The sequence below is a fragment of the Manacus vitellinus genome, unplaced genomic scaffold (assembly GCF_001715985.3).
Source record: "Manacus vitellinus isolate BGI_N305 unplaced genomic scaffold, ASM171598v3 scaffold_1_pilon, whole genome shotgun sequence".
Lineage (NCBI taxonomy): Eukaryota > Metazoa > Chordata > Aves > Passeriformes > Pipridae > Manacus > Manacus vitellinus.
Window position 1 is genome coordinate 24699803 of NW_021939396.1, and position 16309 is coordinate 24716111.

A 16309-nucleotide genomic window follows, 5' to 3' on the forward strand; every position below is an offset into this window, starting at 1 on the left:
ACAGTAGGCCTAACAAACCCAAGATACTACAAAAAAGCTTGGCATTATGCTCAATAGACACCTTGAAGTCTACTATGATAAACACGCTTGCTTGTTTTTATTATCAGTGCCAGAGACGCGATTCAATCCCCCACAGGACCATCACTCGTGGGAGAAAGCTGGCACATGGAAGCCTGCACTAGTGTAGCCAACACTTCAGGCAGAACACATAGTACCTTGCTTCAGATTTGTAATAAGGCAATCAAGTGACTTCAAAGTCAGATGTTGGTATATGTAAGTATGTCCTGAATTGTGAGGAAAAATACATGACCACTGCCAGCACCTGGAGGAAGACATCCTTGAATTGCTTCTATGGTCTGGACTCTTAAATCACTGTGTCAGTCTCAAAGCATACAAAGCTAAGTTCACACCTGTGTGTGTAGACAGGCTGGAGCTCTGGTTAAACACAAAAAAAGAAAAAAGGCATTGATTTCAGGCTGTAAAGGTCAGAGCCTGACAATTTCTTTGAAGAATTCCAACCACTGTCTGAAGTAGGAGGGAAAACAACTGGCAACTCTCTAATCTGGAAAACGTAATACTAAAAGAGGGACAGCAACTTTTTTATCACCTGCTTATTTGGGATGGACAAACTGACTAGATTCAGAGGTAATGTCATCTTAAAATTTCTTTAGTACCAGCCTGTGAATGCAAATGAAACCTAGGGATTTTTTCTAAATCTCAACAAATGAGTAGCAACACTTTCAGTCCCAATTTACCAATGTCCATTACTAGTCTTATACAAACCACTTTTTATGGAGAGACTCCCCTAGTCACACATATGTTAATAGCAAATGATTTTTAGTTTCTCATTTTCAAGAACACTGTTAATCATGACAAAGAATGAGCTCCTCAGAAAGGCATTTCAGGTCCTTAAATGCCATTTTTAAAGTTCAGCATAAGCTAATTAACAGACTGAAAATGTCACAAAAGATGAGACCAAGACAGTTAGACATTTCAAGATTTTGTAAGGAACCACAGGAGTTACATCCTGTCTCAGTGTATTTAGTCCCGCTAATAACTTGAAACTTTACTGGTAAGTTTACGACTTTTTATTGAAGTGTGAAGATTAAGACTTAATTCTGGGGTTTTTTTTTTCTTCAGATTAATAATCACATTCTGTTATGACAGTGCTGAAACACTATTAAAATTACAATATTAAGAGACACTTGCATATATCTGAGGAAAAAATCCTCTGAAAGATAAAAAAAAAGCTAACTGTAGACCATGGCTGTGTAAGACAATCTAAAGAACAGTAAAATTTCAGGTACCAACTATTGTTCACTATTGACAACAGATTAGATTTTAGATGGGGAAAAACACATAAGCTATATTCAAAATACAACAATTTCAAAAAAATTTTATTAAAATTAGCATACAAAAGATTTTGAAGGCTATTTCTCAAGTGGTTATTTATAAATATTAATGAAAAAGCAGTGGTTCATTTCCAAGAATCTCCACCATACAGTTATGTACTTTAAGAGCCTTTTGTTTTTCTAATCATTGCTTCCATCATATCCCATTGCTCTTTGGTAACCTAATAAAAGAAAAAGAGCATTTTATTGGAATTCCATATAATAATTACACATTCGAGTATTTGAATGTAAAATAGCAAGAAAGGAAATGAATACCCTTTTCAAATCATTGAATTCTCCTGCCATAGAAACATATTCTCCACCATCCATCCTAATAACCTAGAAAAAACATAAACAGTGTATTTAGTAATAGTGAGTTTTCTGTAGTCTTCCCCTGTTATGAACTGTGAAAGTAATTTTTCTTGATTTGGGTGAGAAAACTCCATGGTGAAAATAATGCAATTCAATCACTTTTAAAAGTTCTTTTTAAAAGTACTGACTACCACGCACTACAATCAAAAGGAGAATAATACTTGTAAAGGATTTCAAAGTAAGATGTTTTGCTTCATTTCTGAAACCAGTGCTTTAAAAAAAAAATAATCAGCAAAACTCACACTATCATGAGATTAATTGTATAAACAAGATCAACCAAAACTCACTGCTCCATTAACCCAGCTTGCATAGTCGCTGCAGAAATAGGCAGCAAGATTTGCAATTTCTTCTACAGTTCCCAGACGACCACATGGAATCCTCTCAATCATCTTCTTCTCAAATGTGCCTGTTGGGTCAAGGCGGCTAAAAGCACCCTGAGAATTAAGAGAAACATTAAAGTTATAACTACATCAGAAAATAAAATCCAACGGAGATTTGACTCCGCAGACACAATATGGAAGATAACATCTGTGAGTAAGCTGTCTACACCCTCTTTGTCAGTAGCATGAATAAGCAGGGAGTAGGAAAGAGAAAACAATTTATCCCTGTTGCAACAATTTATCCCTGTTGCAACTACTGAGGATGATAAGCTGGAATTTGACACTTTTGGGATACTCACCCATCATCTACCTGTGAAACACATATGGGATTAATGATCTTTATTTCTCAAACACCCTCGGTAAACATTTGAAGAAATAAGCAAGACTCAAAATTGCTGCAGGGACAGGGGAGAGGAATCAGGGGAGAAGAGAGCAGGAAAGTGGCCAGAAATAAATTACATATGACAGAGTAAATAAAATGAAAAAAAAAAAAAGATCAAGTTCAGTTAAATTGCAGCAATTGCCAGAACTAAAGTAAGCCACTGGAAGTTTTAGTATTTGAATAGCTTAAAATGGCATGCAAAATAGAAAGGTTTTTTTGTTCTTCCTAGCTCCTCCACAAGGAAAAACCTCCTAATGTGAAAAATGTAAGAGTAATATTTACGTTGTTACTGAAGTTATGAGTTAAAGCACACTGTCATTTATGTAAATATGGTTATAGTCATGCCATTTAAGTTGTCTGTTGCCATGTTTTTAAAAGCCAGTTTATAACCTTAATGCTATTGAGCTTGTATGCCTTTTTCTTTTCCCATCATGACTTACAACAGTATTTTTTAAATAAATGGATACAGCCCCTAAGGCAGAAAACCTTGATTTTGCAATATGCTGTCTTAAGTAAAGCCTTTTTATGTTTTGAGGGAAATTGAACTTGGAACCAGTACAACAAATATAGTACTTTATTAAGAACACACAGTATTTCAAGTGTGTTTTACACTATTCATTTAAATAAGAAACATTAACAGGAGGTAGTAATATTGACATTTAAAGCACTTAACTTGCCAAAAATTACGAGAATTTATAAGTCGAAAAGATCTCACGATGTGATATAGTGGATGCCAAACATTTATATGGATTCAAAAAGGAACAGGACAGGTAATGGAAGAATAAAATCTACAAAGATAATTGCAATATGAAGAGACACCAACTGTATCAAAATCCCCAGAATGCTAGAGGCTGATGACACAAAGAAATGTTATTAAATGTTTTTCTTCTACTCTTGTCTAAAAATCCACAAGATACAAGGTCTGGTGGACTTTTGGTCTGATCTTATAATGCTATTTTAACATTCTTATAACCCTGCTGATTCTGCCATTTGCTTTTCTTTACAGTCAAATGAGTTTTAACTAAGTCGTACAGCGGATCTAAAACTGACAAGAGGAGAAAAGGAAAAAAAAAGAAAAAAAAAGAAAAAGTAAAAAGAAAAGCAACTCTGCACCCCTACCCCCAAAACAACAGTAAAACCAACTGTGAAACATTTTACAGGTAGTAGCAATACCATTATTAGCTGTTACTGCTCATAATTGTAATAATTTGATTCAATGGGAAACGGATCCTCCTCTCTCCTCCTGCAGGACTGCTCTCTTTATTCTTCCTGTTCCAGCTGGTCTGGATTACTTCCTTCAAACCCTCCAGTCCTCCTTTTCACTCACATCAAAGGTTCTCGTTTCCTTGCCAACTTAAGTTTTTCTAGTTTTGAGATTTTCAAGAAAACTAGTGAGATTCTGTTCTCATACACCTAAAAGAGATTCTGAGATTTTGGAATTAATATTTTGTCTAATAATTAGGAGTTCAGGCAGAAACAGGCACTTTACTCCACCAACTGTCCAAATTCACTTTACTTGACAAACTAGGTATGAACAGTTGATAAGAATCAACATTAAGTATTTTGATATACAAATTCTCTGAAATACTAAAAAGGGTTCAGTTTAAATCAGCTGTAGTAGAAAGGGCAGTGGCACATTTCTGAAGTTCAAGAAATCCTATCTTACAAAAACATCTGAGTGAGAAGCGTGTTCAATATTCCAGCAGAGTCTTGACTACCAAGGAAATCATACTTGAATTTAACAGCTATAGAAAAGGTTAGACTATGTTAAAGTTAAGTCTGTACTACAAAGCATATTCAAGGCTGTGTTTTACTTCATGCTATGTACCTTTGTTTTTATTGGACCTGGTTGAATCACATTGAATCTCATGCCATATTTACCCCATTCAGCCGCAAGAGACCTAAAAATTCATTAACAGAATGCATCAATATTTTAAACACAATATTTTAATAATCCTATTCAGAAAAAGAAATTAGAACTTTCCTGAAACAAGCATTTCTATTAAGGTTCTATTCTTGTTCTAAACAAAAACATTTCAGAGAAGAAAAAAAAATCAAAACAAAAACGCATTCACAAATAGGAATATTGATTTAATAGATGCATCATAGAGAAAGCAGCATTAAGGAGCAAGTCTTACTCCCCTGAAAATCACAGATGATTTCAGCACCTAAATTCCTTGACAAACAACTGTTAGGCCACCATCTTTCTCTGGCTACTTGGACTATCCCACAGGTATACTTTTCTAACATTTTCAACATAGCTCTCACATTGAGTGTTTTGAAATAACACAAAACAGAGGACACATTCTAATATGGGACCACTAAAATAATTTTGCTTTATGACATTTTGTCTGCATAACAAGTATTTTGGATAGATGATTTACTATGGTGAATTCATTAGCTGAGTCATAAAGTCTCTGAAAAGTACACACTTCAGTTACAGCTCTATAGAACAGAAATCAAAATCATTATTCAGTCCTTCATTTTTTTCTGGATAAAGATTTCTAGCAGTAACTTTTCTAGCAGAAAGCTGCCAAACTATTCAATTCCTTCTATTGAAGTGCAGAGGAAAGTCTATTGTGCTATGGACTAGCGTGAAGTTAATAATGAGAGAAATCCTTTTGTTTGCCGAGTAACATGAATACCTTACACAATACTGTTCTGAATTAAGTATAACTGCAGACCTTAATTTAAAATAGTGACAGGAAACAAATTTCTTGATGAAACTAAATAGAGGTAACGCCACAGTATAGTGTACCCAAATGCAAGCACATCTTTTCCTAAGACAAAAGAACATGCAAGGTACTATAGACCTTGAACAGTTCCCTTAATAACTATCTTAAAGTGCTGGTTCACCTATGAGAACGCAAGAGAATCTGAATATCAAAACTCTTTAAAACTGAAACTTTGGAACTTGCTATTGCCAAAAGAAGTACTCCTACTTGTCTGTAGATGGATGGCCTTACAGGGCTGACGACCTCCATCTGCCTGGGGGAGTTTTTCCCTGACCGGCAATCGAACCCAGGTTGCAGTGGTGAGAGTGCTGCAACCTCACCAGGGGCCCCCATCTATCCATGGAGTCCTGTAAGGCCATCCATCTAAGAGAAGGTCACTCTAAACAAACCTACGTCCCGAGGACCTCACTGCCACTGTCCAAGCTTGCTCAGCCCTGGCAGATGAACCTGAGGATTAAAGGGTGGGCTCAGTTCAGCGCACACTGTGTCTCACCTAAAAAATCCACTGCGCAGGCTCGAAGGGTTAATGACCTTTCCCAAATCTTCCCTCGCGAAGACTGGCCATACACACTTGTCTGTATCTTTGCCTTGTGATAGAAACTATCACAACAATATTTTTTCTGTAAGAAGCTGTCAGTATACTAAGATATTGCTAAGACAAGACTGGAGCCTGAAAGGATCTTTTATGGTACAATGGAATAGGAGGATTACACCAACTAGCTCCACTTCTATGCACCAATTACTCGACCTAAAGGACGTGAAAACCAGAGTACACATTTTGCTATATTACTTACTTGCTCATCGCTTCTACGCCAGCTTTGGCAGAGGCACTTGGCAACACAAATCCTGAACCACTCTCTGCATAAATTGTTGTAATAGCCAAGAATGCTGCTCCTAGAAGTTGCAAACACATTTTAAAAAAATCCCACACTAAACAAACAAAAATACACGAAGATCAAACTCTGAACTTAAGGTAAAAGTAATATCAGTGGTGTAGAAGTTAGCAGTTCAAGTGTTAGGGATGCCATTTCACTCTGGGTTGTGAAAAGGCATTTTAGAAATATAGTCTTGGAAACTTTATTTTCAAGCCGTTTTATTTCAGTTCCCTCTTTTGCAAGACTTTTAAGAGTTGCTTCAGGTAAGTGTAAATAGCTATTGATAAGGTTCCAAAGGTCTAAAGCCTCACACTTCTACTGATTAATGAATTTAATGCACAAATCAGTCTAACTGGAGTGAAGGCCTAAGATCTTACATTATTTTTTTCAGAAGCTGCACTAGTGTAGTTATCAGTAATCAGGTATTTTGCCCTAATTTCATCAATTCCTGGGGGGGGGGGGGGGAATCAGCATTTATGATTAGGTTTGGCATAATCTTAAAATGACACAGTTGAGGCCTTGAGTAAAAGTTTATGCAGGAAAAAAGTAATTTTTAAAGACATTTTCAAAAGCTTTTTCTGCAGTAGAGCCTATTACGAAGTTAACCTGCATAACTTTCTCCATTATTATCACAACAAACTCTGTTATAAAAAGACTACTTTCTTTTATATGCTGTATTTTGTAACAGGTTCAGCAAAAAACATTCTGGAAAATAATGGAAACTGCAACTGTTTATTTAATCTTTCTTTTATAGAATCCTGCAAATTCCAACTGTCTGGTCAATGACTAGTATGAGCTTACTGTAACTGGGAAATGGAGGACAAGGGATGACAGTTCACTACTTATGCTACAGTAACTAAAATAACTGTTCTACTTTCTATATTTTAAAAATAATTTAATTAGAAAAGCTACCCAGGGGATATTTCTAAAACAATATACATCACTGATAGACTGTATGTGAAGTAGAAACTCAGGTAAAAAATTACAGTGTTACGCAAAAGAAACTAAAAAGAACCATAAGCAAGCATGATTGAAATGCCAGCAGATATCCAGAAACCATGGATCCTGCTTATAAAAATGTAATCTACATTGAGAGACTCTGAAAAGAAAAATCAACACAAGGAAAAAAACCCACAGAACAACTCTGAAGTTATCTAGAGATGATTGCTAATTATACATTTCACAGAATTAAGCCACAGATTTTTTTTAAATACAAGTTAAGTAGAGGTGAGTTAGGTGAATCTAGTACAGAAGCAAGAATAACCGATAAATTTACAGCTCTGAAGTTTAAAGTACACTTCAGTTCATACACAACTTTTATTTGTAAAGCCTATATTCATAAAATGGACAAAAACTCAGCAATTAACTTCTCCCTAGTTGTAAAAATATGTAACACACTAGCAGAATAAAAATTCCTTTTAAATACCAGCAAAAACTTGGGAGTCTAAAAGCAGAAAAGTTTTATTATTTACATTAGATTTAATGTAGGCCATGCTGCAGACCTAAAGGATGTGCCAATGTTTTAGAAACTGTCAGATTCATAGAATCCTCACAGACTGCTCTAAAATATCTGCATTAGTTAGCATCACCATCACATCAGAAACTAAGGTAGCTGCTCAAAATTAGAAAAGCATGCAAGAAGAAAATGAAGGTGGAGAATGAGGAGACAAAGAGGTACACTTGATTTACTTGCAAAAATATGTCTTAAAGAAAGCCTTAAATAAAAAGTCTTACTTACAGATGGAATCCCCTAGAAAGAAGGCATGCGAGTAATAGCAAAAGAAATTCACATGTTTTATAAGCTTAGAAGCGAAAGAAAGAGAGATGACATGAAGGTGAATAACTTCTGAATTTTACCAAATCTGAGGATGGAAGAAAGGAAAGTAGTTTTTCATTCCACAACAGCAAAGCCAAAAGCACGTTTGAAGCCATATTTCACATTACTATACAGAGACACTGCATGAACCTGGAAGGCCATAAGGCAAACTATTAAAATGGTCTGCTATAATTATATAGTAAGTCAGAACTGGGGATGGGTTTCTAATGTGGGAATATCAACATTTTTTAGAATGGTGGAATGATTTTTTCTTGTGCTGCTAAAATATAGGAGGGACATACCTATATACTAACAAAAACTGTTACAGAGCTACCAAAATAACATTAACTTTAGATTGTTATAATTAAATAGTATAAACTCAATGAGTACTTTTCGGAGAGAAGTTTTGAAGAAATTCAACTAATTCAGAAGTTAGAGAAATACAGTGCAAACACCAAAGTAGTACTGCAACACAGTGACTGTACCAAGAAAACAAGATTCAGAAGTGAGGGCACATGGAAAACCATAATACAGCTACTGCTTTTAAATGAATTTGAGATTATATAATTCTGATCAAAAAAACCCACCCTCATTGTTTTTCAATTTGTAACTGGAAGATAATATAAAATGAAAGCAGTTCTTTGTGTATAATCTATGAAATAACATAGAAGGGCATACATTATCTTTCTCTTAAAGACAATAATCTGGTTAAGCAAATCTTTGGTTAAATAGTATAAGAAAGAACTGTTATATTTTTAAGGTAAAGGTATGATATTGGATTAAACTCCTAGGTAGTCTAGAACTAGGGTTCTGGGAAAATAAACTCTAACACTGATTTCAATTTTGAAATTATCTTTCAAGTTATCTCAAAGGTAATATTCTCTACTACTATTAGTCAAATAGTACAGCTGTAAATTTTACTTATTTAAGTGTAGGAGGAAATTTCAAGGGGATATCCTGACTTGCTGTTCATGTAAATAAATATCTCATGTTCAGTTGCTCAATGAAACCAACACAGACTTAAAAGAAATAACAGCACTTGTTTTACACAAAGCCTTATTTTTTTAGTTTTAAAAATGTTTTACAACTAGAACTCCCATTTTTATATTCAACCTCGTGACCTCTGGATCCAGTTGTAAGGCCTGATGCTACAATGAAATAATTGTTAGCCAGATCTACTGTGTGATACCTACGTACAGCTTTCACTGATAGTGAAGTTCCTTTCTGGAAGAATGTTAAAAATTGTATTTCTTTTCCAACCACTATAATAATAGCAAGGCAAGGAAAGCAAGTAATAACATGTCACAGTGCTTATCTTAAGATACCTTTTTGGGCTTTAATGAGCTCCTTTCCGATTTCCAGAGTTACAAAAGCAGTACCATTAAGCACAATATCTGTTATTGTTCTCCATGCGTTAGCAGAAAGTCGTTCAGAAGGGGAAATAAAGTTTCCAGCTGCGTTGTTTATCACAACCTGAAAAAAGGAAAATTTGAGAGTTAACTAAAAAGAACTATTCCCGAGACAAAACCAAAGAACTTACAAGGAACTTCCTAGTGTTTCCAGGTACAAAAGCAAAAATATCCTCATCAAATGAGGCACAGGGGGTGGGGAGAGAGAGAAAATAATCCATCAGAATTTTAACATCTGCAGCACCGACATGTGTCAGTAACAGAAAATGAGTCATATTTCCAAACTACTGTAATTACTAGTCTAGTACTGAGGAACCATAAATGTAGAGGGTGACTTAAGTCACTGTTTTCCACAGTATCTCAAGTGCATCCTAACAGAAAAGTTTGTCCCCACCAAGTTCCAATATCCCATATATTTAATATAATGGATGCATGGCAATAAAAGCAAAAGAAGTTCAGGCAACCTGGTAACTAAAGTCTGGATTGGCTGACTGCTGCATAACAGGAAGTCAAATCAGTCATGACGAGGAGATTCTGCTACAGTATGCCACAAGCAACTGCTATGAAACTTTCACTGAATAGATGTACATCCCTCACTTGCTGCTTTTCTATAAACAATAATTAGGCAGAGAATACTTTCACTTTATCATTTGCTTAGCCCTTCAAGCCAGTAGAGTAGATAACGTTTTAAGCACCACATAAGCAGTTTTTAAACCAAAACCTACGTGGTCGGATCCTGTATATTTAGTCATATAATGTGCTGAAGCAATAAAATGGTGTATTAGTTAAAGAATGGCACCTCGATTCATGAAGGTTTGCATGTAAAACAAAGTCCTGAAGAACTTCCAGGCTAAATGAAGACATCAGAATTTTCAATAACAAAGCAGAGCACAGCACATATAACATGACTATAAGACTAGTAATATACAGCAGTCATAAATTATACATATGGATAGCAAATACAATTTAAAGGCCTCCCTGGAGTTATGAAGAAAAAAAAATCCAAACACCTCAAGATACTGAGGTGGTTACTTGAATCACTGAATAAATACAGCAAAGACATAATAATAAAACTAGTGAACTAAGGACTGCACAATACAATCTTTGAGATATACAGGACTGAAAAATAATCCATGACAAAAAAATGATTGCTTTCTAATTGGGAGTAATGGTCTTAGGAGCAGAATGAATAAAGCAAAGCTAGAAGGACTATCATACTGCCATTAACTTCTATTTTTGAGATCTCACCTCACATGCACAGTGGCAGGGAGTGATACCCAGGCTTGCAGTATTCATAAATTTACATCTCTTGTCTGTCACTAAAAGAAAAACTGGACAAAAAGAACTGAATATTCAATTTACTCTGCAGTCTATCTTAAATACATAGAATATGGGAAATTAAAGAGAAAGTAAATGCTAGTAAAGAACAAGTCATGGGAAGTACTTATTCAGAGAACTACTCGTGTACTAAAAACATAAAATACAGGAAAAAGTCTCCTCTCTCTGCACACACTTAAAATCTGGAGATCATAATGTGTTTCGGCTAAAAATGGCATTTAGCAGTAGTCAAAAAAATCCCAGAGTATCTTGCCTACACATCAGGACAGTGAGCTGCCTTATTTCTAGCACTGTTATAGCAAACAGCTGCAAGAAACAGTTTCTCCCCTTCTTAATATATTTAAAATTCAGTAGTTTCTCTACCACATCTATAGGAAGTTCCTGGTGAGTGCAAATTGTCTACAATACACATACAAAAATTCTAAATCTACAGTAAACAGTTTTAAATCTGACTATCCTTTACAACAATGTTAACAGCCTCATCATACTTTCTATCAACTAGTAGGATCAAAGTTGTTATCTCACAATCAAATCAAAATTTGGTGCCTATCATGCTTTGGACTCCACCAGACCACCCTTCTCAGAGTCTGATGTAAAGAGCCCTGTGTTTTGTGCCAAACTATTAAAGAACAGATGCTTAGCTTGGCTGAATACTTTTTTCTTGATTTTATGAGAAATTAGTCTTCAAGTTTGAACTTTCTTTGTGTATAATAAAAAGTCTAAGCAAGGATCAAAGAAGATGTTTATGATAACTTCCATTTCTAATTTGAGAGACATTCTGTTAATAAGCAACAGCTACAATTCAGTAAACACAGGTAAGTCACCTTTTCAGGAGGATTTAAGGGCAATATTCTATTCACTTAATTAATTCAAAGAATCCCATCAGAATTGTCCTACTGTTTAAAAGAAAATGTTAATCCTCAGAGTAAAGATAAGGATGCTTTGTCTACCTGGCCTCTAAGTATTTTAAGAACCACAGGAATAGAGCAACCAGCCTAACTATTAATGTTTGCTTTACCTTGAAGTACTGCCACTGTTCAGTCTAGTGTCTCTTTAGATTCCACTAACTTTCTAGCATAGTAATCTTCTTCATACCTACTATGTAAAGTATTTTCAGTAATGAAAAATGAAGTTCTTTCCTTTCTGTGAAACACTTACATCAGGATGTCCTGCCAGTTGGATTGTTTCAGCAACAGCATTCTGAACTGAAACTGGATCTCTCACATCACACTGGATGGCATGAACCTGCATAATAATCGAAAGGCAGTTGTTAGACTTGAAAACTATGTCACTCATAGGCTAAACAAGTTCACAGAAGCACATCAGTGCAAAAAAATTCTAAAAAGTACAATAAGTAACATATTCACAATTCCTTAAAAATGTACCTTATTCCCTGTTTTAGAAGAAATTTCTTCTGCTGTTCCTTTCAAAACATCAAGCTTCCTAGAAATAAATAGACAACATCCCTTATTTCAGTTAAATGCAATTACCATTCAGATTAATAAACTCATGATTTGCTGAGCAGGGATGAGTTACTACTTAAAAAAGGTGTTTGTGCACATGCATGTTGCTGATTTTCACAAAAACTGAGCTTTAAGATTAAGACTATGTTTAGACACTAACTTGCTGAATGAAAACTTCAAAGCTAAGTAATTTCTGGTTAGTGCTACTTCAAAGCAACTCAGAAGTGACTACAGTAAGAGACTATCTAAAGCTAATTGCAGGTCACAAGCTAGAAAAAGTATTTTCTTTCAGAATATACAATCATCATACGTAGTTTAGTTACTACTCTACTAGCACTAATTAGAGATGCATATTGAGATTTAAAACTAACTTAACCACTGTTTGGATGAATGTCACAATGCTTCTGTTTAATTTGATTAAAAATTAGATTGTTTTTCTAGACTTTACTGCAGTGCTACTTAAAAGAGCTGCAGAAAGATCATATTCATCAAGGGAAAACCAGGACTCTTGTTAAAGTCAGAAGAGGAATGGTTTTAATTCTTTATTGCGATTCAAATCTGTATCAAGAACACCTGTAATAATATATTATTTTTTGTTCTCCTTAAGGCTTTAGTTGAATTTATGTTTAATATTCAGGGTTGTTTGCTGCCACATTTCACAGAAAAGCATTTGGTTTATTTCTTCCTATTGTTTTTTACCCAATTAGACATCTGTAGATGGATCTGCAAGTTTATAGAATCCAGAACATGACATTATAATTTGAAAGTGCACTGAAGTAGAACAAATAGAATAATTTTTTCCAGTTTATGAAGAAGAAAACAGATCTATTCAGTATTTGGTACTAAATGACAGCTCTAAAACATCTTCATTAATATTTACCGGCTTGCTATAACACACTTGGCACCTAAACTGGACAAAGCTGTTGTCATCCCTTTGCCAAGCCCAGTACCTCCACCAGTTATAAAGGCCACTTTCCCTTGGAAGGTATTTGGTGGCAACATCACTTTTTGAAGAGGTGAAAAGAATGCAGCTTGTGGTGCACTGCTGTCTTGATGCAGCACATTTGGCCCACGGCTGAAAAACTGAAAGAAATTAAGAGAAAAGTTAGTTTTTTTCTCCTTTCTGTATTCAGGACTGTTACGCAAAATCAGATTTTCTTATGCCAGTGGAAGTAACAACCATAACTGCCTTAATTATAAACTGAATGTAAGAATGACCAGATTGTATTATAGCAACACACACGAACCTTCACTTTGACGCTAACACTAGACTAGGAAAGCACTTGAGCTATTTTTAGATATTCCATTGCAACTAGAGAACTACTGAAAAAATATTTTAACCATGATTCTTGCTATTTTGTGCATTTTTGTGTCTATAGCTTTTACTAAAGAATGCGGAAAACCATTACCAACTAATTATTGACTCCCAGTAGGATTTGGGCTTCAGATTCATATCTGCACTGAACTTCATGCATAAACAAATCCATGTGATTTGGAGGCTACATCTGTACACATTTACAAATTGAAAAGCTTTTGATCCTTTACTATTGCAAAAGATTTCGATCCTCTACTACTGCAGGCAACAAAATCACCTTCTTTACTGGAGAATGGGACAGAATCAAACTCCACAAGACCTGTCCCAATTGGTACTGGTGCTGCTAAGGAAACCAATGTCATCTCCCAGACAAAACTGAGTGTGGTTAGGTTACCAGTATCACACTCTGTCCCCGCAGAAATACCATTTACAGTAAATTAGCCTCTCAAGAATTGGTCCCTGCAAAAAGACATATTTGGAATGTGTTTAAAAACACACATGAAAAGAGAAGAAAATTCAATATTACATCTAGCAAACTATATCAGAAAGAAAACATCCCACTAATGCAATGAGCAATTTTGATGTCACCAAGAAAGTCACAACAAAAACAGTTAAGAGGATATTTCTAGCATCTCAATACATTAAACTAACTCAAGCCCTAATCTAATGACTGAATTAAATGCTTTGGGACAGCAGTATTACAGTAATAATTCAGAAATTCCCTTATTATTTAGAATACAAAAATTACCTTAACCTGAAGCTGCAAACACTTTCAAGTACGACAAAACTAGACTTGATTTGCAAAAAATTAGAAGACTGTAAAGTATATTTATTTTCTCTAATAATAATCCGTACTAACATTTTCAGCACTAAAATTAAAAATTTGCACACTTTGACAGAGTACCACAATATTACTAAGCCTCCAGAAAAGGGAAGTATGAAGGTTCTCTCTTGGGACTTTCTTAGTTTCCTACTCATCCCTCTTCAGGAGAAAAGCTCCCACTGGAGAACTTCAGCTGAAGGCAGAGACTGCAAATCAAGACAGCACTTGGACTCCCTCTTCCTTCAGGATATGGACATAACCCCTAGGCAGTACTGAGGCTCCCTGACTAGGTGCTCTGTCAAATGACAGACACAGCCCACTGGTCTTGCTCACCACTACAAAACCATGCAAGCAGCTTTCCTTCTGCTCCAGGGAGGAAGATTAGGAAACAGGCCATAGCAGGGGCTGGCAGAAGACTGCACCAAGACTAATAAAGTACTGTAATGATATCCAGCAGCCAGTGGAGTGAAGTTGGTATAATTCAGCAATCTTTTCATTAGACAGCTATCGTCTCATTACTAGCTTGCACAAGGGGCTTCTATGACAAGATCCACTCAATTTAATCATTCTACTATTTAAGGTCAAGGTTTTAAATTATGCCTCAGGTGTAAACAGAGATATATAGAAGCCAGGAAACTGTTTCAACAAGGCCAGAACATAAAAACCAAAACACCCAACAAACATCCAAATCATAGACAAGCCAAAAAACAATCCTCACTCAGGAGGTAGAAGTGGCTTGTGAAATTACTGCAGAAAGTCATCTCAGACACACACAAGCAGTCACTGGTAAGAAGCACTGTGCCCTGGGAGAACTCACTAGGAACAGCCTCCAGCAACCCCCAATCACAGAATGGTTTGGATTGGAAAGGACCTTAAAGATCATCTAGTTCCAAAACTCCTGCCATGGGCGGGGACACCTTCAACTAGACCAGGCTGCTCAAATCTCATCCAACCTGGCCTTGAACACTTCCCAGGATGGGGCATCCTCAACTTCCCTGGGCAACCTGTTCATATCCAATACAAACCTACTCTCTTTCAGTTTGAATACATTCCCTCTTGTCCCGTCACCACATACCATTTTAAAAAGCCCTTCTCCAGATTTTTTGTAGGCTCCCCTGAGGTACTGGAATGCTGCAATAAGATCACCACGGTCACAAGTCAGCCACGCCACAGTTTGGACAGCAACATTCAAACCACGTTACCCAAACAGCTTTGGTATTGGGGGCAAAGGGCGACGCCAACGCCCCCACAGCCCGCACTGAAACGGGAGACACGGGAACTGCCCGGGCAGGGGCCGCGTCCTCTGCGGGGGCTCCGAGACAGAGCCGGGAGCTGAGGAGAACCGAGGACTGTCCCCATTCTCGGGGGGGGTTCCTGGCTGTCTCCCCAAGACCGGCGGCCGGAGACCTCCTCCGGCCTGAGCCGCCCCTCGACACAGCTCCGACGACAGCAAGAGCGCTTTCTCCGCGGCTGCGGGCGGAGCCCGGCGGGCAGCACCGTCCGCAGGGTCCCGCCGTGCCTTGAGAGGGGACAAAGGCGCCCCGACAAACCGGGGCAGGGGGGCAGGAGGTGGCGAAGCACCCCCGAGGCGCCGCCGTGCCCGCTGAGCGCCAGCAGCGCAGGGACCGCCTTACCCTCCCGGTGCACGGAAACAGGAGCCGCGCACCGCGCGCCGCCACAAGCCCCCGCCGCCGCCACGGCCGCCATCTTGCCCCGCGGGGGCGGCGCTGCGGGCGGCACCGGGCGGGCACCGCGGCCACGCCCGTCGGAGCGCTGAGGGCACGGAGCCGGCGAGGCCGCCAGCACCTCAGGTGTTGCGAAATGTGGAATGTGTAAAAATTTTCTTAAGAAAGGATGTCGTTTGGTGTTTGATCCTTGTACACTTTCAAGCGTAATCCACAAGAAAGGAGATTTAGTCCGTGAAACAGCAGCTAATAAGGAAGCTGTAAGCGACGTCCAGGTGTTAGAATAGCAAATTACTTGTCGGTAGAATTGCCCTGTTGAGGGCTT

The 16309-nt window shown here is 37.3% G+C and overlaps 1 protein-coding gene across 1 annotated transcript; it reads right to left on the minus strand.

Moving 5' to 3' along the window:
- Nucleotides 1-1241: 1241 nt before the first annotated feature.
- On the minus strand, nt 1242-15992 carry DECR1 (2,4-dienoyl-CoA reductase 1). Its single transcript, XM_018078643.2, has 10 exons — nt 15934-15992; nt 13042-13244; nt 12084-12141; nt 11857-11943; nt 9277-9424; nt 6055-6154; nt 4354-4426; nt 2051-2197; nt 1668-1730; nt 1242-1573 (listed from the first exon to the last, which is right to left on the minus strand). The coding sequence occupies exons 2-10, from the start codon at nt 13161-13163 to the stop codon at nt 1514-1516; spliced, it is 858 nt and encodes a 285-aa protein (XP_017934132.2). The 5' UTR covers nt 13164-13244; nt 15934-15992; the 3' UTR covers nt 1242-1513.
- Nucleotides 15993-16309: the final 317 nt, after the last annotated feature.

Excerpts from the sequence above, each read along its gene's own strand:
- DECR1 (XM_018078643.2), bottom strand. The coding sequence starts at position 13,163 with ATGTTGCCACCAAATACCTTCCAAGGGAAAGTGGCCTTTATAACTGGT. Across the intron at positions 9,425-11,856 it reads AACTGGCAGGACATCCTGAT|GTTGTGATAAACAACGCAGC; the intron begins GTAAGTGTTTCA and ends TCCTTTTTTCAG. Across the intron at positions 1,574-1,667 it reads AATTCAATGATTTGAAAAGG|GTTACCAAAGAGCAATGGGA; the intron begins GTATTCATTTCC and ends TTCTTTTATTAG.